Source organism: Abramis brama (genome assembly GCF_963993115.1).
Source record: "Abramis brama genome assembly, chromosome: 2".
Classification (NCBI taxonomy): domain Eukaryota; kingdom Metazoa; phylum Chordata; class Actinopteri; order Cypriniformes; family Leuciscidae; genus Abramis; species Abramis brama.
In genome coordinates, this window is record NC_139964.1 from 4,286,659 (window position 1) to 4,309,504 (window position 22,846).

At 37.8% G+C, this 22,846-nt stretch overlaps 2 protein-coding genes across 4 annotated transcripts in view; both read right to left on the reverse strand.

Moving 5' to 3' along the window:
- Positions 1-348: 348 nt before the first annotated feature.
- The window catches only part of LOC311077480 (uncharacterized protein), a 58,609-nt gene continuing 36,111 nt past the window's right edge, over positions 349-22,846 (reverse strand). The window contains exon 3 of the transcript XR_014604898.1: positions 349-794. The gene's annotated coding sequence lies outside the window, so the exon portion shown is untranslated. The remainder of the gene's footprint in view (positions 795-22,846) is intronic.
- LOC311077468 (uncharacterized protein) lies at positions 462-13,360 on the reverse strand. 3 transcript variants are annotated; one of them, XM_084105995.1, is made up of 5 exons: positions 13,067-13,332; positions 12,343-12,413; positions 11,670-11,837; positions 11,165-11,531; positions 787-2,123 (listed from the first exon to the last, which is right to left on the reverse strand). In XM_084105995.1, exons 3-5 carry the CDS (start codon positions 11,835-11,837, stop codon positions 964-966), a joined length of 1,695 nt encoding a protein of 564 aa, XP_083962121.1. In that variant the 5' UTR covers positions 12,343-12,413; positions 13,067-13,332; the 3' UTR covers positions 787-963. The 3 variants fall into 3 exon arrangements, with proteins under 3 accessions (XP_083962120.1, XP_083962121.1, XP_083962122.1); XM_084105994.1 differs by lacking the exon at positions 12,343-12,413 and having other exon boundaries at positions 462-2,123; positions 13,067-13,360; XM_084105996.1 differs by lacking the exon at positions 12,343-12,413 and having other exon boundaries at positions 787-2,120; positions 13,067-13,348.

Genomic DNA, 22,846 nt, shown 5'->3' on the forward strand with positions numbered 1-22,846 from the left:
AGAAAGCGCGCGCAGATCAGAGGCGCGCTGTAAATTAGGCTACATGTTCCAGACGCCCTCGGTTTGAAATAAATGCTGTTCTTCACTTTCTGTTGATGTGTGAATCCTGAAAAAACAATGCATGTCAGATTCCACACTTCATTAAGCAGCACAAGCATTTTCAACTGTGATAAACAGCAAATTCTTGAACAGCAAATCAGCATCTATTTCTGAAGGTTCCTGTGACACTGAAGACTGGAGTAAAAGCCAATAAAATGGAGATTTGACTGAAAATACATTTGAATATTCAAATAGAAAACAGTGATTTTTGATTTGGAATAATATTTCACAGTATTATTGTTTTTGCTGTTTATTACTGCACCCCCTCCAGCAGAAAACAGGAAAGAAGAAATGAAGCAGGCCAGTCACAAACACACACTCCCCGAGACAAACAGAGAGAAACACAATAAACTTGCATTTTTAATTGCATTACACTGCTTTATTGTAAATTAAATTGTATTGTACGTTGTTATGGCAATGGGCATTTTTGTATTCGAGGTCCGCGCTGTACACGGTAGACCAATCACAACAGACTGAGCTGTCAGGCCAATCAGAGCAGAGTAGCTTGCGGAAAGGAGGGATTTAGATTGATTGATTCATCTGACGAGTCGTTTGAGAGTCATTGAAAATGTGGTGATGTGCAAATGTATATTATGAGACAGTGAAACCATTTTTTGACCTTTGATGCAGGTAAACCTGTTGTAGGAGACTCCACAACAACATTAGGAAACTTTAAAATAGCATAATAGGAGCAGCTGTCCAGTCAAACACCCAGATTTTTCACATATGGCCTAATATAAGGTGCTAAGACAGAGATTTAAGTTTGGTCTCCTTTGGACATTCTAGTTTAAGGTATTTTGCAACCATAACGTCCCTGTAACACGTTTTTTTTTGACACAACCTAAAAATAATGACATGAGGAAGCTATGATGATTCTGGAGCAGCGTGTTTCTTCTGGTGAGTCTGAAAAACCCATTTAAAAGAGAATCTCTCGCCACAGATGGAGCAGCGGTAAGGTTTCTCTCCTGTATGCCATCGCTCATGGATCTTCAGGTCACTTTTTGTCACAAAATTCTTGTCACAAAGTGAGCATTTAAAAGGTTTTTCTCCTGTATGAGTCCTCTTGTGTATTTGTAAGCTACTTGAATTAGTAAAACCCTTCCCACAATCACCACAGTGATAAGGTTTCTCTCCAGTGTGAACTCTCAGATGAACTTTGAAAGAAAATGGACTAGCAAAGCTCTTCCCGCAGTAGGAGCACAGGTACGGTTTCTCTCCAGTGTGAATCCTCTCATGGGATTTCCAGTGAGTCGAATGATAGAAACGTTTCTCACAGTGTGAACACTGATATGGTCTGTCATCAGAATGTATTTTTTGGTGTAACTTCAGAGAACTAGAGTTTGTAAAGGTTTTCTCACATTCACTGCACTGATACGGCCTTTCACTGGTGTGTGCGAGTAGATGTTTCTTCAGACTGGTTCCGTGTTTGAAGCTCTTCTCACAGAGGGGGCACTTGTACGGCCTCTCATTGGTGTGTATGAGTAGATGTTTGTTCAGATGGGATCCCTGGTTGAAGCTCTTCTCACATTGAGTGCACTTGTACGGCCTCTCATTGCTATGTGTGAGTTGATGGCTCTTCAAAGGGGATCTCTGGTTGAAACTCTTCTCACAGTGAGGACACTTGTACGGCTTTTCACCAGTGTGGATTCTCTTATGCATTGTAAGATGTTGTTTGGTGCGGAAATACTTGTCGCACTCGCTGCAGTGCAAAGTCTTTTCACTGTGTGTCTTTATATGAGCTCTCATACTATAAAGAGTGGTGAAAAAATCCTTCCCACACTGTTCGCAGCGAAACTCTTTCTTCAAGCTGTGCTCTTTTGAATGAAGTCTCCTCTCTTTTGAGGTAGAAAAGCTGATGTCACATATCTTGCAGGTGAAGTCTTTCAGTTCTTTGCGTTTTCTCTCACTTTTTGCTAAATGACCCTGTTTGCTGAATGTTTTTCCACAGGAGAAACTCTTCACTGTCTGTCGCTGTTTGGATGTAGAGGCAGTTTCTCCATCAGAAGATGAACCAGCGATGTCTTCTGAAAGGAGGAAAATGGGCATTAAATATAGAACTTTTATACTAAAGCTGAATGATCAGTCAAAATAAAGTTGTGTTGGATCTGAGAGTAGATCGGACAGAGATGATTTGTTCAAACGGAACAATCTAGGACCATAAATGAAGTGGGTAGCATCTAAGCTAACTAACCGCTCCACCGCTGTAAACAACAAACTAGTTCTCAACAGGCCTGAAAATTACAACCCGACCCTTTTAAAGCCCGGACCCGATGTAACCCGACACATCAACATGAATTATCTGCCCGAACCCGGCCCGCGGCGTCGGAATTTTTTTTCCGTGCGTTGCACGCAGCAGCCAGACTTTCTTTACGGTGAACAGCAGCGATGATTAATAAATGTTTTTTTTGTTTTTTTCCACTGAGCGGAAAAGATTAAGCCCGAGGTCCGACCCGACCCGGGTCATTTGCTTATGTTTTCGACCCGAACCCGGCCCGAACCCGTGGATCCCGTCGGGTTTGTCGGGCCGACCCGACCCGTTGAGAACTCTACAACAAACCCTTGTAAGATTCCACTTAAAGGTGAAGTCTGTAAGAATGACAACTAGTGGTCGAAATAGGTACTGCATTCCAATTCTAAATATCAGAGAACGTCGTTTGTCCCGCCACCTGCTCCTCAGACTCGACGACGTTCACACGAGTTGCCAGTTTGAGCACACGTAACAGGAACGAGCGCAATGGACAATGCTTGGAAACGCACATTTCAAAGTAAAATAACTGGCTGTAGAAGTGTTTTTCAGAGAAATGATTATGTGAACTTAGCATGTTTCCTCAATATATGCAAACATATTATGGCATTTTTATGCTTTAGTAGAGTGAAAAAGTTACATACAGCACCTTTAAGATGTCAACTTTGGGCAGTTTGTAAAAGATAGATTGGTTTGGAGAGGGCACAGCTTGAGCCCCACGAGGAAAATACCAAGGGTTGTTTGACCACCCAAGACACCTTTGGGCCTTATCATACCCTTATATACCCTTAATAATCCTTATCATGGATTGCTCCTGTCTGTCTGTCTGCCTTGCTGCTGAGTGGTTTGCGTCTGTATGCTCCGTAAAGCTTTGTTTTGAATCTTTATTTACTATCATTCCTTTGTTGTTTATATTGCTAAATATAACTTACTCATCACCACACATTAATCTGACATCGCTACCTTCAATCTAAATCGTAATCACTAGCACAACACGCTAGTAATTCGCTAGCCTGTTAACGTGCCATCCGTGCCTGCCGTCTTTATTTATTTATTTTTTCTCGTGCACGCTCGCGCCATTCGCCATTTTTTCTCTCACGCCTTTTACGAGTCCATCAAACAACTGTGGTGAGTAGGTCAGTCAACAAACACGGTGAGTCATGTCTTCTCTTATTGTCACTTGCACTTCGTATCACATGTATAGTATAGTCCTCTCTGTCAGCACAGAGGGCTTTTCATGTGATAAATGCAGGGAAGTAGTCAGGCTGACGGAGAAGATTTCAGAACTAGAGGCACGCATCCAAACTTTAATTGAGGATAGTAAGAGTGCAAGGGCTTTAGATACGGCTTTGGATGTGACTAGCTTAGTGAACTCTGTACATTGTTCGATTCCAGCTGTAGAGCCTGTGCAGCAGGGCAACTGGCTGACCGTGAGACGCTGTAGTCACGGGACAAAACACTGCTCTTCCGCTCCGACTACCATAACAAATAGATTCTCCCCACTCAGTAAAACACCCACTGTGAATCCTGTTGAATGTGCCCTAGTTATTGGCGATTCTATTACACAGAATGTGAAAATAGAGACACCAGCCACCATAGTCACATGTTTGTTGGGAGCCAGAGCACCTGACATCAAAGCAAATTTAAAAGTGCTGGCTAATGCTAATCGTAAATTCAACTTTGCCAGTCGGAGATCACTAAAATTAACGTTAAAGAGGTGTGTGAACTCGCAAGTACGATGTCAGGCACTGTCATTTGCTCTGGCCGCATTGCTGTTCGCAGGAGTGATGAGATACTTAGTAGATTGTCCTCACTCAATGGCTGGCTGTCTAAGTGGTGTCCGCAGAATAATATAGAATTCATAGATAGGGCTGGGACGGTATGGATTTTTTCTTACCGCGGTTGAAAAGCAAGAAATTCCCGTGGTATAGCGGTAAACCACTTTAAACTTCACTTTAAACCGCGGTATTGCGGTAATGCGGTAACTGTCCCAGCCCTATTCATAGACAATTGGAAAAGTTTTTGGGGCAGGCCTGACCTGTTGAAAATAGATGGTATTCATCCCTCCTGGGATGGTGCTGCTCGTCTCTCTAGTAATATGGCACAGTCTTAGAGCTCAAACATGAATTGAGGCCCAGGTCAGGAAGCAGACAGACTAGCTAAACCGACCGTATGCTAGCTGTCTCACGTCACCAAGGTCAGATAAATCCCATCATATAGAGACTCTTTCACCTAGATACCATCTTATGAGACTCAGAGACTGTGTCTGTTCCCCGAATTAGGAAATACAAAAAACTCCCAAACCCATTTAAGGGTAATAATTTAATTTATGTTCAACAAATAAAAAACAGATATAATACAGATAAACAAATGATAAAGCTCGGGTTGCTGAATATTCGATCCCTTACTTCAAAAATGAAATGATTACAGATTATAACCTAGATGTGCTGTGTTTGACAGAAACCTGGCTAAAACCAAACAATTATATTACTTTAAATGAGTCCACCACCCAATATTACTGTTATAAACATGAACCTCGTCTGAAAGGCAAAGGGGGAGGTGTTGCTGTAATTTATAACCCTGGTAATCCAGAGTTCTCGCGAGAGCACAAGTTGAATTTGCTCAGCGAGTTACTCTGGTGTCGAGTAATGATGCTCATTAAATATGCCCCTCGATCTGAGCTGCACCAATCACATCGGGTTATCTGATATAGGCGGGTCAGAGGCAAGATGACGACAGCGCTGCGACGTCGAAGTCATTAGTAAACATTGCAAGATGGCTATGGATGAACACCATTTGTTTGAAACGGCTTTGGCCGCTACAATGAAAGATTTAGACTTTTTTTCTCTATAAGAGGAACAGAAGACTGCGCTCGAATCCTTCCTTGGCAAGAAGGGCGTTTTTGCTGTTTTGCCGACCGGATACAGTAAGAGTATAATCTACCAGTTAGCTCCGCTGGTAGCTAAGCGGTAACTTGTTGTGATTGGTCATAGTGTTATCCATCTGCATGCAGTGAGATTTTCAAAAGGAGCGCAACTGGAAGAAAACAAGACTAGAGGTATTTCGCATTTAGTGGAAAGAGAGCTCGATTTCATGCAGAGAGGCTTTAAAAGCTGCTAGATCTGCTTATTTTTCAACCCTATTAGAAGAAAATAAACAAAACCCTAGGTATTAATTTGAAACAGTGGCTAAACTAACGAAAAATAAAGCTTCAAGCCCAGACGTTTCCAAGTAGCACAGCAGTAATGACTTTATGAACTTCTTTACTAACAAGATTGATAATATCAGTGAGAAAATTATAACTATGCAACCGTCTACTACAGTATCGCATCAGGCAGTGCATGTAGTCTCCTTAAGGTTTGATTGAAAGGTTTAGAAGGATGAAAATTTGATTCATTCATTGCTATAGGAGAGGAAGAATTTACTAAACTTACTCTCATCGATCACAAGTTCAGTATGGCGTACCACAAGGCTCAGTACTAGGACCGTTGCTGTTCACTCTGTACATGCTACCATTAGGAGATATCATTAGGAAGCATGGCATTAGTTTTCACTGTTATGCTGATGATACTCAGCTCTATATTTCTTCAAGCCGCGACAAAAATGACCAATTCACAAAATTAATGGAATGCATAGCTGATATAAAAAACTGGATGACTAGTAATTTCCTACTACTTAACTCTGAAAAAACAGAGATTTTAATTATTGGACAAAAAAGTTCCTCATGTAATAACCTAGAATAACCTTGTCCTGCACGCTTAATAAATAAATTACAGCTGGTCCAAAACTAGGGGTGGGAGAAAAAATCGATTCTTAGATGCATCGCGATGCAGACGTGGACGATTCTGAATCGATTCACCAATGTCAAAAAATCGATTCTCTAATTTTTATTTATTTTTTTCCTAATAACGTATATTAATATTTTCATGTAATATTCCCTAAGAACGCAAAAGGCGGAACTCGGACGCGCAGTGCGCGTGCAGTCTGTGGCGTGCACATAACAGACTCGCGCACTTAACAGACGCATGATGGCTGAGCGCCAAATTCGAACGGCACCCTCTTCGTTAAAAGCTAGCGTATGGAAAATTGGCAATTTCATTGTTACCCATTTAGTATTTTTTGTATGAAAGCTGCTTTCAGTAGCCTATTTAGTTTTCACATCAATATACTGTAAACCGATCTGATACGTACGTTGTACTGCCCTGTAATATGTGCAATGCCAGTCACAAAAAGTTACATTTTGACTGTGCTCTCTGCAGATGTTCATTCACTTTTTTGTATAAGCTGTTTTTGATTGTGGTATACAGCAAACATTTCAAGTCATAACTGTATTATTTAGTTGTGTATAAGAGAGGCTTTGTATGTTACTAATTATTCAGAATATGCGTAAGTCCACAAGCATTATATGAGAGCTGCTGGTACATAATTCTATATTTTCGAACAAAAACTGTTTGTGATTTTGCTACAGCAAAATGTTTTTTTTGTCTGAAGGATTATATTGCTCATTGGAAATAACAAGAGGATGTTGGTTAGAAGTCTATTATTAAATGCTAGAGATTCAGAATATGCTGAAGTTTGTATTAATTTACTACAAGTACACTGCAGCACACATTTATTTTCCTGTTGGTTCTTTGCAATGTTCAAATCACTTCCATTTGTTTTATTAATAAAATTAATATAGGAAGATGGAAGTAAGTTCGTTATGGGTCATCATAAATACTTTGCTTTAAAAGTACCAAGTTAAAAAAAAAAAAGAATCGTTAATAATCGATAATCGTTGCCCTCTGAATCGTAATCGAATCGAATCGTGAGGTGCCTAGAGATTCCCACCCCTATCCAAAACGCAGCAGCTAGAGTTGAGCGAGCTCTTAACGCATTATAGTCCTTCACGTCTATTGCAATCTTAAAATTCCGGCTATCAATATCAATATCAATAATCAATATCTGGCGGTAGATCCTTCTCCTATTTAGCACCAAAACTCTGGAACAGTCTTCCTAATATTGCCCAGGAAGCAGACACACTCTGTCAGTTCAAATCTAGACTAAAAACACATATCTTTGGCCTAGCATACACATTATAGACTTATATAATTCAATGTTAGGCTGCATAGATTAGGTCAGCCGGAACTGGGAACACTTCCCATAAATCCTGATGAACATCTAAGGATGGCGTCTACGCAAATATTAGTCTCTCGGTTTATCCTGAAGTTTACTGCAGTCCGCTGGATCCAGGCTGTATCCAGATCTGATGAAGGACCTGTGCCTGGACGCGACGACAACGCAGTCCTGAAGTGTCAACGCTGTTAAAAAAGTGTAAAACGCTGTTGTTTTATCTGTACAGAGTCCCCACGTAGCTACGCGGACGTGATAACTAACGTCGGTGTTTGTGCAGAGGTTTGCGCAGAGATAATCTTTTGCACCTTGGAACCTATTTCCGGGAGTGCGTTCTCGAGCCACCAGGCACTGTTTTGTGCGAATGGGCGGCCGGAGCGCATTGAGGGTTTTCTGTTAGAACGGTGTCGTGTTAGCGGCCCCGACGTTAATAACTAATGATCTTCGCAACGGAAGTGAATCAATCAATCAAAACTAACTTTAGCTGGACAATAACTTTATCCTAGAGCTGCTGTAAAGCCAAAACAATCTCTGTTATTGTAATTTCCTACTATCACTGTAAAGCTGCTTTGAAAAAAATAATATTGTTAAAAGCGCTGTATGAATGAAGTTGACTTGACTTGAGTGCTAATACAATGCTATATCAGATATACACAATATACTGTATGTGGGTCAATGACGTGACGCCTACATTTTCTGTCCGATTGCATTTTTTCAGGCAAAAATGGGTTTAAATGCCTAAAAAGATACTGTATATTTATAGTACCTCTCCCATGTATGTACTCACTTTAACTTTTAAAAAACCTTTACTTATTTGTTATTTTTTTTGTTATTTAAAGTGTCAAAACATCATGTGGTGCGACCGTCCGGCCATAACTTCTGTTTTGAAAACATCTTTGAAATTACTCTGAATTTATTCAAATTCATTTTCTGCACTATTTGGCATGATTTCCAAAATGTTTTGTAATCCTTTTAAAAAATTCTAAGCATTTGTATTTATATTTCCATCATAATATACAAACAAACTTTGTCCGATGATGTCCATTTTATGAAATATCATGTGGTGCGACCATCAAGGAACTACCATTTTGGGACTTTAATGTTGAAAACTATTCAAACACAGGAAGTTACATCATAAACCAATTTACCAAGGACCCATGGAAGCAGCAAGCAGGTTTGTAATTCTCTCAAATTGGAAAAAAAAATAAACCTTTGTAATGGTTGGTATGTAGTTGCCACATTTGGATGTCATGTGGTATGACCTCAAAAAAATAATAATATTAAAGTTATTTCTACAAATATATATTTTTATTATAAATTTCATAGTGACCTTTTTTGGCAAGCTAGCTTGTTTTGTTTAGGTGGCCAATTCTGTGCCTGTAAATTATGACTGAATGTGAAAATGTCATGTGGTGCGACCAAATATCATGTGGTGCGACCACTGCAGACTGTTTTCCATGATAGATATATGTCCTAGATTGGCAGTTTTATGCTTTTATATTCAATTGACGGTTTATATAAAACAAGTACTTTACTTTAGTATCATTTGGAATAGATTTTTATGCAATTTGGGATCTTTTTTATAGATTTCAGACAGTTTGTGCTTACTCTTTGTACAATATGAGAAAAATGCAAAAAAAAAAAAAATAGAGCATGTAATTTCAGTTTAGTAATAATGCATTTATTAGTAGTGTATTTATTATTGCCTATTTATTTATTTAAAACTATTTTAATCTATTTTACCAGATGCCACTGCCAAGCGAAAAAATTCTAACCCTGCAGCAAGAGCAGAGTACCTTGATAGGAGAAGAGTGAAATATTATTACAGTTTAAAATATCTGTTTTCTATGTGAATATATAGTAAACTGTAATTTATTCCTATGATCAAAGCTGAATTTTCAGCATCGTTACTCCAGTTTTCAGTGTCACATGATCCTTCAGAAATAATTCTAATATGTAACCCTAGACCACAAAACCACTCAATGGGTCAATGTCACATGGGTAAATTTTTTGACATTGAGATTTATACATCATATGAAAGCTGAATAAATAAGCTTTCCATTGATGTATGATTTGTTAAGATAGAACAATATTTGGTCGATACAACTGAAAATCTGGAATCTGAGGGTACTACAAAATCGAAACATTGAGAAAATCGCCATTAAAGTTGTCCATTTATGTTTGCAATATTGCTATATTCACTCACAAAAATAAATGTTTAGAAATTTATGGTAGGACATTTACAAAATATAAAACATGATCTTTATTTAATATCCTAATGATTTTTTGGAATAAAAGAAAAATCGATAATTTTGACCCATACAATGTATTGTTGGCTATTGCCACAAATACCCTGTGCGACTTGTGACTGGTTTTGTGATCCAGGGTCACTAATGATTTGCTGCTCAAGAAACATTTCTAATTATTATCAATGTTCATATTTTTTTTGGAAACTGATACATTTTTCATACATGTCAGGATTATTTGATGAATATAAAGTTCAAAAGAACAGCATTTATTTGAAATAGAATCTTTCGTAACATTATAGCCTGCTCCTGAATGTGACACTGAATGTGTCCTTGATTAATAAAGTATTAATTACTTTAAAAAAAATATTGACCCCAAATGTTACCTGTATACAATACTTTTATGAAATAATTTATATCTATAACATTATTATTTGTTAGAAAGAAATTCTAAGTCAAGTTAAATTAAATGGTGCACTTGTGTTTGTGAAGTGATTTTTTTTTTTATAAAAGTGAGTTTATAAAATGTTTATGTTCAGGAAAATTCTGTGAAATTTGTATAAAATCTGGTTTAAATAAAAAAAATTGTATAAAATGTATTGTTCATTGATCTCTTTAAATAGATTTTTAACTATATAAGGTTTTCGTGTCATTTGGAGCGACCACTTATCATGTGGTGCGACCAATAAAAGCTATCACTGTATTAAATTTAAAATAAAATATCTTATTTCTGTGGCTGAAATATGAATCACTGATACAGTATGCTTTAGTAAATTATATTTTTAAAACATTTCTATCAGTTTTATGCGATTTACAGGAAAAATAAGTCTGTTAACTGCATTTTAGAAGGCGACTGAAATTGCAGAACAAAAATATGAGATCATTATATACAAAAACTCAAAAGAAATTAAAATACTCTGTTTTTAAACACTTTAATTACTGAGAACATGTAAAAAAAAAATACATTTATGTTAAGGAAATTAATTAATTTTAAGATAAATCACGGTCGCCCCACATGACATTTTTTAAGCCTATGGACAATTCATCTAGATGAAAAAACACTAAAATCACTTAATTTAAATTTTTTATTTGAATTTTTATGTACACAACATTCTTAATGATTGAACAATTGCAATATATATTGTTAATTTTAGTATTTTAAAATTGGCCTGTTGAAAATCCTTATACGTCATTGACCCATGTGTACAATATAATTGCAGAAAAAAATAACACAACAATGCCCAGAAATAAGTTGATCCAAATTGTGATGCGTGTTATCAAACTTTTAAGGCTGTCATTTAAATAAATACAATGTCTGATTTGATATTTTATCACTGGGATATTTTACACAGTCTTAATGAATTGGCAGAATTTGCTACAAATGCTGCTCCACATGAATTTCTACAATTTAACACTAATTCTGTTACTTCAGCATATCTGGTCATAAAAGAAAGAAACATACCTGCAGGAACAAAGTCATCATCATCATCAACATCATCATTCTGATCTTCATCCTCATCTTGTTCATCCTCATCATTATTCTGATCTTCCTCCTCCTCCTCATGGCTCTGTTGTTGTTCCTCTGCTGTGATTTCTTCTCCTCGTCTCTTTATCAGATACCTGCAATCCTCCAGTTTGACGGAGCACATCTTCATCTGCTGTTCTCCAGCGTTACAGTCAGAGGTTTGATCAGCGGATCCATGATCCTGAGCGTCAGTATAACACAGTAAAGTGAGGTTGAGCTCTGAGTCCTGTGTGTCTCTGGATCTCCAGACTGAATCCTGAGCTTCTGTCCCATCAGTCACACACACGGAAACCTTCTCCAGATCCTGACAAACACATCATAGATCAACACAAATAAACAACAACCTGTTGATATTAACCTCAATACTGAGGCATAAGAAGTGAGAAGCTAACAAAGCTTTGGTTTGATTGAGCTGAAGGATGAAATGATGAGCTGCTCAAACCTCTCTGTTGGGGTTGTCTCCTCTTTCTCTCAGCTTTGCCTCCAGTGACGCCACCTCTTTCTTCAGCTGACAGATTTCAGTGATGAAATCCTCAATATCCAGCATGGACAGATCCGTTCCTACTGATTTACAGCAGATCACATCCATCTGCGCTCTCATGGTCAACATCTGACGACAAACATCATTATTATTTCATGAGGAATTTGCAATGAACTGACACTGATTTAAACTCAAAAAAGCCCATTTCAGAGAATATTAATTTCAGATATAAGTGTTTAGGAGCATTTATGTTTAGTTTCAGTATTGAGCCAGCACTGTGCAGGGATATTATCAAATAGTAGCCTATATGACAATATTACATGTATTACTCATTTAGTAATATAATAAACATGATATTGTCAGATTTCTACTCATTTCACCCAAAATCGTGAATCTAGCATTGAAAATTACCCACTGTGTTGGTATTAGTAACTGTTTACTACAAATATCATGGTTAAAACATGGTTACTGCAGAAAAAACATGACGTCATTTGTTATATTGTCGCAAAACCATAGCTATTTTTCATAAGCTAAGTAGGCGTGGAAAAGCTAAATTTTAAAGTTAATTAAAAACTAGATATATAAAAATAACAAGCCAACAGCTAAAATGCTTATAGAACAGATTAAACTCAACGTCTGGGAGTTCCAGTTGTCTTTCTTTCTTCAGTGGTTTTACCGGTAGACTAAATAACGTCACAGCGCCTCCTACAGCGTACGAGCGATGGAGTAAAAGAGTAGCTTCACCAAACCTAATTTCTCTGATTAAAAATACAGTTGTATTTCAGTGGCGTTACTAATAGACGAATATACTAACATATGTTTTATTGTTAGTCTTATATTTTTATATGTTTTATTTATATGTTAGTCACTCAGCCTTTCTGTGGAAAACAAGCACATGCAGTAAAGGAAGGTTTATGTAAAAACATTATATAAAAAAAAATATTTTTGAAGACTGGGGTAACGGCCAATCAAAAGCTGCTTTGACTCACTGAAAAAAAATTTAATTTAGATTTAATAGAAAACAGTAATTTCAAATGATAATATTTCACAATATTACTGTTTTTGCTGCTTATTACTGTACCCCCTCCAGCAGAACACAGACAAGAAGAAATGAAGGCCAGTCACAAATACAATAACGATACAAGGCGCTGGGTGAAATGGGTGAAGTGTCCCTTTAATACAAATATGTTTAAAACATAAAACATGAGGACATTTGTTATGGTTACTGTAGCAAAACCATGGTTATTTTTCATAAGCTAAGTGGGGAAGAATAAGCTTAATTTAAGTTCATTAAAAAGACAGACAAATAACAAGCAAACCGCTAAAACGCATAAATAATGTAAACAGATTAAACTCACCGTCTGAATGCTCCAGTCTTTCTTTCTTCTGTGGTTTTACGGACGAGGGTGATGGAGTTGGAAGATGAGGAGATCCGACTGGATAGAAGATACGAATACTATCATATTTTTACCTGATAATTAGATTTAAAAAAATCGATAAACAAATGTTATTCAGTCAGGGTAAATCAAAATGACGTTAAAATTTGAATTACGCGAGTTCACGGCTTTCTGTGGAAGACAGGAGAAAGCGCGCGAAGTTTAGAGGCACGCTGTAAATAGGCAGTATCAGAGAATGTCTTCTTCTTCTTCTTCTCTTTCCGGCAGTGTAGACGCTACTAGGCGTATTACTGCCCTCCACAGGTCAACTTAAACTAAATTCTTAAATACAGTCCTGTCTCATGCAAGAACTGGATGACTGCTTCAGAGATCTGTTTATGCTTGTCACTGTGTCCAAACAAAGAAGCAACAGAAAAGACTTTAAGCCCAAGTTCTGCCAATTTACAAAAAAGTGTTCTCCTTTCTATATTATACTTCCTGCATTCTAAAAAAACATGTCCTATTGTTTCCATATTTCCACATTCACACATACCAGAAATGTGCTTTCCTATAATATGCAAAAAATAATTTAACCCACAATGCCCCAACCTCAATCTGCACAATTTAACTGAGTCCCTACGGGACGGAAAGGTACAAAAACATTTTTTTCTAACTTTTGGTTGAATAGAAAAATAGTGTCTACCCTTGATTTCCTTTTCCCATCCATTCTGCCATTCTTTAATTATGCATTCTTTAACCCTTTCCCTCAGTTCCACCCTCCCCAAGGGTATATAGATATCTATTTCTCTTTCTAGGCTCTCTTTTGCTATATAGTCTGCTTGCTCATTCCCTAACACCCCCGCATGCCCAGGCACCCAACAGAAAGTGATATTGCAAGTAAACCCAATTCTAAAGAAAACACTTAATATGTCATTTACAATATCAGGGCGAGCTTCAGATTTTCCTGCTCTTAAAGTTTCCAGGGCTGCTGCAGAGTCAGAACAGATAAGAGCTTCTCTCGGGCTGGCTTCTTCAATCCACCATAATGCCCACAGAATTGCCATTAGCTCAGCAGCAAGAACAGAGCTACCATTCGAAATACGTTGTCCAATTTTCATTCCTAGTTTCTCAACATACACCCCAAACCCAGATCTTCCATTAACTGGATCTCTAGATCCATCTGTAAAAATGATTATACTAGTCGGTTTAATTGAATCAAGATATTTAACTATTTTTGGTATCAATTCAATTTTATCTTTCTCCTGGAGAAAAGCAAACTCAATTTTCAACTCAGGCATTACCCAGTATGACATAGGTAACCATCTTGTATGCTTTGCAAGATCTCCTTTTTCTACTCCCATCTTCCTAACCCATTGATTTACATTTACAAAAACATTTTTATATTTCCTATTTCCATCAACCTCATTCAACAGACACCTTGCTGGGACTGCATCATTACAACCACTAAGTTTTACCCAATATTGTAATCCTAATTTAATACGTCTTAGCCATAAGGGCATTTCTCCCATCTCAATAAGCAACGCTGGAACTGGGGAAGTTCTGAAGGCCCCACAACACAGCCTCAAAGCTCTTGTTTGCACCGCATCTAACTTATCCAACACAGTTTTAGAGGCAGACCCATATACAAAAGACCCATAATCAATAATAGACCTGATCATTGCCTGATATATTAATAATAGCGTTTCCCTATTAGCCCCCCATTCACATCCAGCCAGACTTCTCATAACATTCGGAACTTTTTCACACCTCTCCACAATCTTACCTACATGCACAATCCAAGTCAAACGTTCTTCGAACCAGATCCCCAAAAATTTAAAAACCTTCACCTTCTCCAATGGAGAACCATATAAATACAGCCCTATATTAGGAAGTTTTCTTTTAAAACCAAAAATCATATACTTTGTTTTAGATGCTGATATTTTAAATCCCCACGTATTCCCCCATTTCTCTATCAGCACTAACATTCTTTGTATTTGATTTAAAACAAATCCTACATTGCGCCCTCTTTTCCAAATGGCCCCATCGTCTGCAAATAAAGAAAGCCCAAACCCTCTCTCTATTTTACCAAAGATATCATTGATCATTATATTAACCCCCAGAGGTCGACGGTATCGCGATACCAGCTCGCTTTTTTTTATCAGTGTAAAAGAAACTCAGAAATACTCTGTTGACTTTGATTTTCCATAGGAGTTTCATACATCAATCGTTTCTGTTAAATGTGTATTATTTTTGTGTATACTCACAATAAAAAGAAAGTGTGGTGCTTTTTGCCAAATAAATAAAAATAAACACGAAGCGAGTTCTGCCTTCTCTCTGTCAGTGTAGTCCATTCTGAAACGCGTCCGAAAATGAATCATAACTCAGCGAATACTTCTCACACAGGCATGTGAGTTATGTCTTTATGAAGCTTGAAATCTCTTCTTTTAAATGAAGTAATTTATATAAAAAAACAAATGTTTTCAACTCATGTAATCCGTTTGAAAGCAAGGAGAGGTACCGTTTTTCCTTCTGCCTCATTATCTCTATAATCAGCTGCGGCCGCCCCGCCCCCGACGCGATTCACATGTAAATAGTTTAGGAGATCTAGTATGCATCGCATACGCCCCCCGATCAATGCCACTTACTGATAGTTCATCGCGTTTTGAGTATGGCACACTTCTCCGGTAATAAAGACGCCATTTAGATGATTCTGGACAGCGAGGAAGAATGCACGATACCGGGTTGTTTCCTCAGAGGAAGATTGTAACAGACGACGAACGGCAGCATTTTGAAGAGCGAATTCCGCCGAGGACACAATTTCGGAGTAAGTTTTACTTAAAAGTCTTTTGTCTTTTATTTTTCGTGTTCGCATTTATGAGGAAAAAAAAACAATATTACGTGACAGTTCTCCATTATGGACGCGAGCGCTCTAAGCACTAAAAGACTTTCAAACATTCACAGAGACCTCAAAACAGAAAGTACAAATCCTTTCTTTAAAACGAATTTCGTTTTGTATCAATTGTATCTTAATTTTAATCATTAACAAATTTCCTGGATTTAAAGTAAATATAGGCTAGCAATCACAACATAAGGTCTGAACTGGAGATCATCATGAACCAGACCGTAGCCTACACTGTAAAACATGAGAGCCCCATTAAGTTATATGAACTTACTCCTTGTCTTTAACTCCAATTGCAATGGTAAGTTGTAGAAATTGAAGTCAAATGTATAAGTTTTCTAAAATTAAACTTAAAGTTATACATTATGTTGACTACCTGTGATTTTTGTCTGGCTTGTAAAGTTCATTTAACTCGTGGCTGTAAGTTACGTTGGGGGAGGGGTGATACAGAGCAAATACCGCGAAACACAGAGAGAAGTTATCGCCATTTTGAGTTGACGCAGCTGCCAGCAGGAGCCATTACGTGAATTCGTGCTGAAAAACAAAATATCCGTGGAAGGTAAGTTTTTCTTTTTAATTTGTAATTATAATGAAGAACATTACGTTTTAATTCTTGTAAGCAGCACATTGACCGTGCTCTGCGAATTTAATGACACCATGGTGTTTTCCCTCACCAGTTCACCTTTTACCAGAACACCAAATGGTAAAATAATTTAATTTATAACTTTGGTTCATAGCTTATACCGTATTTTTTGTTTTAACTCGTGCTTATATCGTAATTTTTTCGTATTTAACTCGTGGCTGTAAGTTACGTTGGGGGAGGGGTGATACAGAGCAAATACCGCGAAACACAGAGAGAAGTTATCGCCATTTTGAGTTGACGCAGCTGCCAGCAGGAGCCATTACGTGAATTCGTGCTGAAAAACACAAAATATCCGTGGAAGGTTAGTTTTTCTTTTTAATTTGTAATTATAATGAAGGACATTACGTTTTAATTCTTGTAAGCAGCACATTGACCGTGCTCTGCGAATTTAATGACACCATGGTGTTTTCCCTCACCAGTTCACCTTTTTACCAGAACACCAAATGGTAAAATAATTTAATTTATAACTTTGGTTCATAGCTTATACCGTATTTTTTGTTTTAACTCGTGCTTATATCGTAATTTTTTCGTATTTAACTCGTGGCTGTAAGTTACGTTGGGGGAGGGGTGATACAGAGCAAATACCGCGAAACACAGAGAGAAGTTATCGCCATTTTGAGTTGACGCAGCTGCCAGCAGGAGCCATTACGTGAATTCGTGCTGAAAAACACAAAATATCCGTGGAAGGTTAGTTTTTCTTTTTAATTTGTAATTATAATGAAGGACATTACGTTTTAATTCTTGTAAGCAGCACATTGACTGTGCTCTGCGAATTTAATGACACCATGGTGTTTTCCCTCACCAGTTCACCTTTTTACCAGAACACCAAATGGTAAAATAATTTAATTTATAACTTTGGTTCACAGCTTATACCGTATTTTTTGTTAGTTGGTGGGTGTGTCGTAAACGCGTAGCTGCTATAACGTTACTGGAGCGGAAAATCATTGTTTGCCTTTGAACAAATGTCCGTTGCCAGCTAAGTTAGTTAACTTATAAACATTACACAGCTTACAAATAATTTCTGGGCAATCTAAGTGGAAATCACATGGTGATGATCGTGTTTGAGGGGTTAGGCCTATATGTCTAGTGTAAGGTTAGGACTTAATATGAATTAAACAATCCGAAAATACTGCAGGGTTTTTCCGGCCTAGAAAATTAATATGGCAGGCGCTCGCTCGCAGCTACCTGTACACCTCTCGGTTGTTGAATTTGTGCGCGAGTACTTTTATCATGCCAGCTGAAGGTTCATTTTTGCGCGTTAGAGACGAATATTGACATTGCTTAATTCAAGTTCATGGAAACTCGTCTTCTCTCCGCTGCGGCTGTCGATAATTCTCTAACGTTGCTATAACTTACAGCATTCAAACGGCGCGTCGCGTTCGGTAAGTTAACGACATTCAGCATGTTAAAACTATGCCATGATATATTCATAATACAAGGCTCGAAATTGCGACCATTTGGTCGCATATGCTCCCGAAATTTAATCTGTGCGACCTAAAAATATATTCGGGAGCGAGTGCAAATAGCTGCTAATGGTTGTGGCACGACCTGTTTTCAGGGAGCTGATTATCACGCGAAATTTAAAAGGCTTAATAAGAGAGATGATGAAATAAGGTTTTTAATAAGGCATTTAATTTTTTTTGGTCGGCCGCGAAAGCGAATTTAATCCCGCCAAGGCCTGTTTTGATCGGTAAGTGACAGATGACTGACTGCTGCGCTTGTGACAGCCGGGCGCATTACTGAAAGAACGAGCAGAGACTCCAGAGAGAGAGCCCCGGCCTCGCGCGCGCCCTCTCACCGTTTTCAAACTGTCTTGCTCTCTCTCTCTTGATTTTTAAACTGTTACTGGATTTATTTGTATCTTCGTAGAGATTAGTAATGCAGTGCAAAGGTGCTTAAAATATTACCTTCCATCTATATAATACTGGGTAATATAAAACTGGGTATATTAGATTTTAAGTATTACACTGACCTTCATTGAGAACGTGCAATACATTTTTTCTTAATTTTCTTCTTCTTCCTCTTGACAGATTTCAAGAATGTTCCCTTAATGAAGTGGAAATGTAAGTTTTGTGCATTCTCTACTAATCATCAGGGAAGAATACTACAGCACTACAAAGAGTTTCATGGGCATCATCGGAGGAGTTCAGGCCTCACCTGTATTCATAAAGACTGTTTAAAAACTTTTCAAACCCAAGCCGAACTTAAAAATCATTTAAAAGAACATAAAAAAGGATACAGGATTTTAACCAAATTATCCTGTGATTTATGTAAATTCTCAGAGTCTTGTGACATTTACAAATATTTCATCCATCTGAAGATTCATTTGAGAAACCGAGAACTTGTTAATTGTCCATTTGCAGGTTGTTTTTTCAAGTCTAGTGTGCTATCTACTTTTACTTCTCATAGAAGTCGCTATCATAAGCCTTCCACCTTAGAAAATTTCAGACCAGAGCTTGTGGCAGAGCTTGCTGTTTCTGTGCCTGTTGTTGAAGACGACTTTGTTTCAGACACTGAAGATATACTTGAAACTGAGTCTGTATTTGAGGCGGCTGGATCTGGACTTGAAAATGGCAAGGCCATCCAAAATCAGTTGGGATCTCTATTTCTCCGCATGCAAACACTTTTACATGTATCTAATTCAGCAGTACAGGAAATAGTTGATGAGTTATTTGACATTGGAGATTTTGCTCATCAAAACATAAAGACTGTCATTGATAACATTTTGAAAGACAATAATTGCAGTGTTGATCCCTCTGTTGTAACTTCATTGACTGAAGAATTACAAACTTTGAACCCACTCAGATTGCTCTCAAGGGAGGGGCCTCTTGGCACGGAGCGCAAAAGACAGTCATTTTATAAAAATAACTTTTCTGTTATTGAACCAGTTGAGTATGTGTTAAATGCACAAGAAAAAAATCATACTTTTGTTTATGTTCCTATTTTAGATTTGCTCAGTAAACTTTTGGAACGAAAAGAGGTACTTCAGACATTAGAAAGATCCAGTCAACTTGAAGGTAATTACGGTTCAATTCGAGAATATTTTAAAGAAAACAAGATTCTCTCTGAAGAAAAGGGTATAGCTCTTGGACTATATATTGATGATTTTGAAATTTGTAATCCGTTAGGTACTTCAAAAAAAAAGCACAAAATTTGTGGGGTATATTGGGTGATTGCCAATTTACCCATACAACTTCGCTCAACATTATCATCAATTTATCTAGCTGTGTTGTGCAAAACTGTACACATAAAAGAATATGGTTACAGCAAGGTTCTAGAGCCTCTAATTAGGGATCTTGAGCTCCTTGAGAGAGAAGGTGTGTTTGTTCAGAGTCTTGGCTCTAATCTCAAAGGGACAGTTTTGTATGTATCTGCAGACAATTTGGGTGCACACTCACTTTCTGGATTTCAAGAGTCTTTCAATGTTGATAAGTTTTGCAGATTTTGTACGGCAAATCGTGTAGATCTTCAGCAGTATAATGTCAGAAGTGGGGTTTTTACCTTGAGAACACCAAGATTGTTCGATGAAGCCATTAATGTGCTAAAGCAAAGTGATCTTTCTTGTGTTGATGGTATAAAGAGAGACTGTCCTTTAAACAGACTGGCTCACTTTCATGCTGCAAAAGGATTTCCACCGGATTTTCTACACGATGCATTTGAAGGAATTGTACCCGTGGAGCTCTGCATATGCCTCTCAGATCTGATTGCTAAGAAGTATTTTACACTGAATGACCTTAATGAGAGAATAAAAACATTCCCCTTTCAGTTCTATGACAAAACTAACAGACCCCAGACAATACAAAAAAACTTTCAAAAAAACAAAACTATCGGTGGCAATGGACACGAGAACTGGGCACTTCTGAGATTTCTTCCACTGTTGGTTGGCCACTGTATTCCAGAGGGTGAAAAAACGTGGAATATAATTCTTGAATTAAAAGACATTGTTGAGTTGTTATCCAGCTCCTCATTCACAACTGAAACTCTGTGCTACCTGCAAGCCAAAATCTCTGACCATCGACAGTTGCTTTTAGAAGTTTTCCCATGTACTAAATTGCGTCCTAAACATCATTATTTGGAACATTATCCTATGTTAATCCAAAAATTTGGTCCCCTAATTGAATTTTGGACGCTAAGATTTGAGGCAAAACATTCTTTCTTTAAAAAGGTGGTCCGTGATGCTGGCAATATTTAAATGGGACAAAATATTCCAAAGGAATGGTGATCTCAGTTGGGCACACAAACGGACTACCAGATTTTGGGAAAGTACTCGAGATCTGTATAGTGGATGGTCGCATACTTTTCATTACTGAACTGTTCACAGCTGGCTTCTTGGAACATCTAAGGTGTTACCAGCTCGCCAAAAAAGACCCTGCAGTAACTGTGGCTGTCCAACCTGAAGAGCTGAATGACTACATCCCCCTCGTCGCATACCTTGTTGATGGAAAGCTGCTCATTACTCCAAGGACATTCATGTTACAATAAGGTATAGTAAACATAAATCTTTAAAATCTTGCTGTTTAACTTGTTTACTTACTCCAAGCCTAATGCAATTACGCAACAAATTTAATGCAGACCATGCTGTTCTTTGAGTACAATTTCATGGGCTTTATATTGCTGCTTCTGATATCTGTTACTGTTTTTATTTATTTTTTCACAGTTACGCTGTTGATTCCTCCTCGAAGTTATCACCTCAAGGCGTGTCACCCTACAGAGTGTTCCTGAGCCAGCCAGGAAGCTATATGAAGGACATTCATGATAAGATAAAATAAGGTAAGGTGAACTTTTTTAAATATTTTTATTTTTTACTGTTTTATTTGTGTACTCACTGCTGGCCTAATACAATGACACAGTGGGCCCTATTTTAACGATCTGAAACGCAAGTATCAAGCGCAAAGCACAAGTAACTTTGTGGGCGGGTCTCGGGCACTGTTGCTATTATACCAGCGGGATAAATGACTCTTGCGCCCGGCGCAAATCTAAAAGGGGTTGGTCTGAAGTAGCTTCATTATTCATAGGTGTGGTTTGGGCGTAACGTGAAATAAACCAATCAGAGCGTCATCTCACATTCCCTTTAAGAGCAGGTGCGCTTGTTCTAAAGCGGATTCCTATTATTTGCCAGGCGCACGCGAGGAGCGGTTCACAGCCGTGGAGAGCAACGCTCTCGTCAGGGACGTTGGGGATGGAGAAACGCACCCAAATTAACTTCGGTGAAACAGGCGTATGATAATTTGGGTAAATGTGTAAGCTAGATGTATGCTTTTATAATAAACTCTATCTATCTATCTATCTATCTATCGTAATGTATGATTTGCAAAAATAACTGCTGCGTCTGTGTGTAGATGAGAGAATTAAAGTGATTGATTATGGCCCAGCATGCGCCCTTAAAATAGCACATGAATAACATGCGCAATACGTCACTGACTTTAAACTGTTTTTTTTTTTTTTTTGGCCAGTGGCGCAATTGTTTTATAAACCATAGCATGAAGGAACGTTTGCGCCGGAACACGCCGCCTCTTTTGCGCTGAACTGCGCAGGGAGCGCAAGTTCATTCCGTAGTTTAGCGACGTGCTTCTGTGGAGGGAAAAGCGCGCTTTGCGTGGGTGCAAAATTGGAATGATACATGCGTCGGTGTACAAAGTCAATTGCGCTGGGTGCAAGATGGGGCCCAATGTGTTTAATTCAGTCATTGCTGTTCTTTATTCATTGTACAATTTCATGGCTTTTGTCTGTCAGAGGAGCATGTTTTCTCATCCGAGCATGTGGATATTGTTGAACGTGAAACTATAAACACAATAACCGACTTGAGTATATATGTTCGTTCTGTAAGATAAATGTCGACGTCTGCTTTATTAGCATTTTTTTTCCCACTCACTATGCTTGAGCTTAATACTTTGGCTCTTTTGTTTTTGATTACATATTGTTTAATGTTATCAGCTAAAAGAAGATATAATGTAAGCTTGTTGTGAAATTGACTAATCATCATAAGCTTGTTCAGAATTGGATAATAACTTGATGCATTAAAAAAAGTCTTTCTCATTAAACGTCATTTAAATAAACTAATTTGAGTACAATACTCTTTAAAAATGCCCATCCCTACTTTTATCTATACTTTTACAACCTTTTGCTTTTGTTTTATTGTATTGTCATCTAGTTACAGCTGCTGATTCCTCCAAGATGCTTCTCAGAGTTATTGTGTCACCTCAAGAAATAAGGCGTGTTA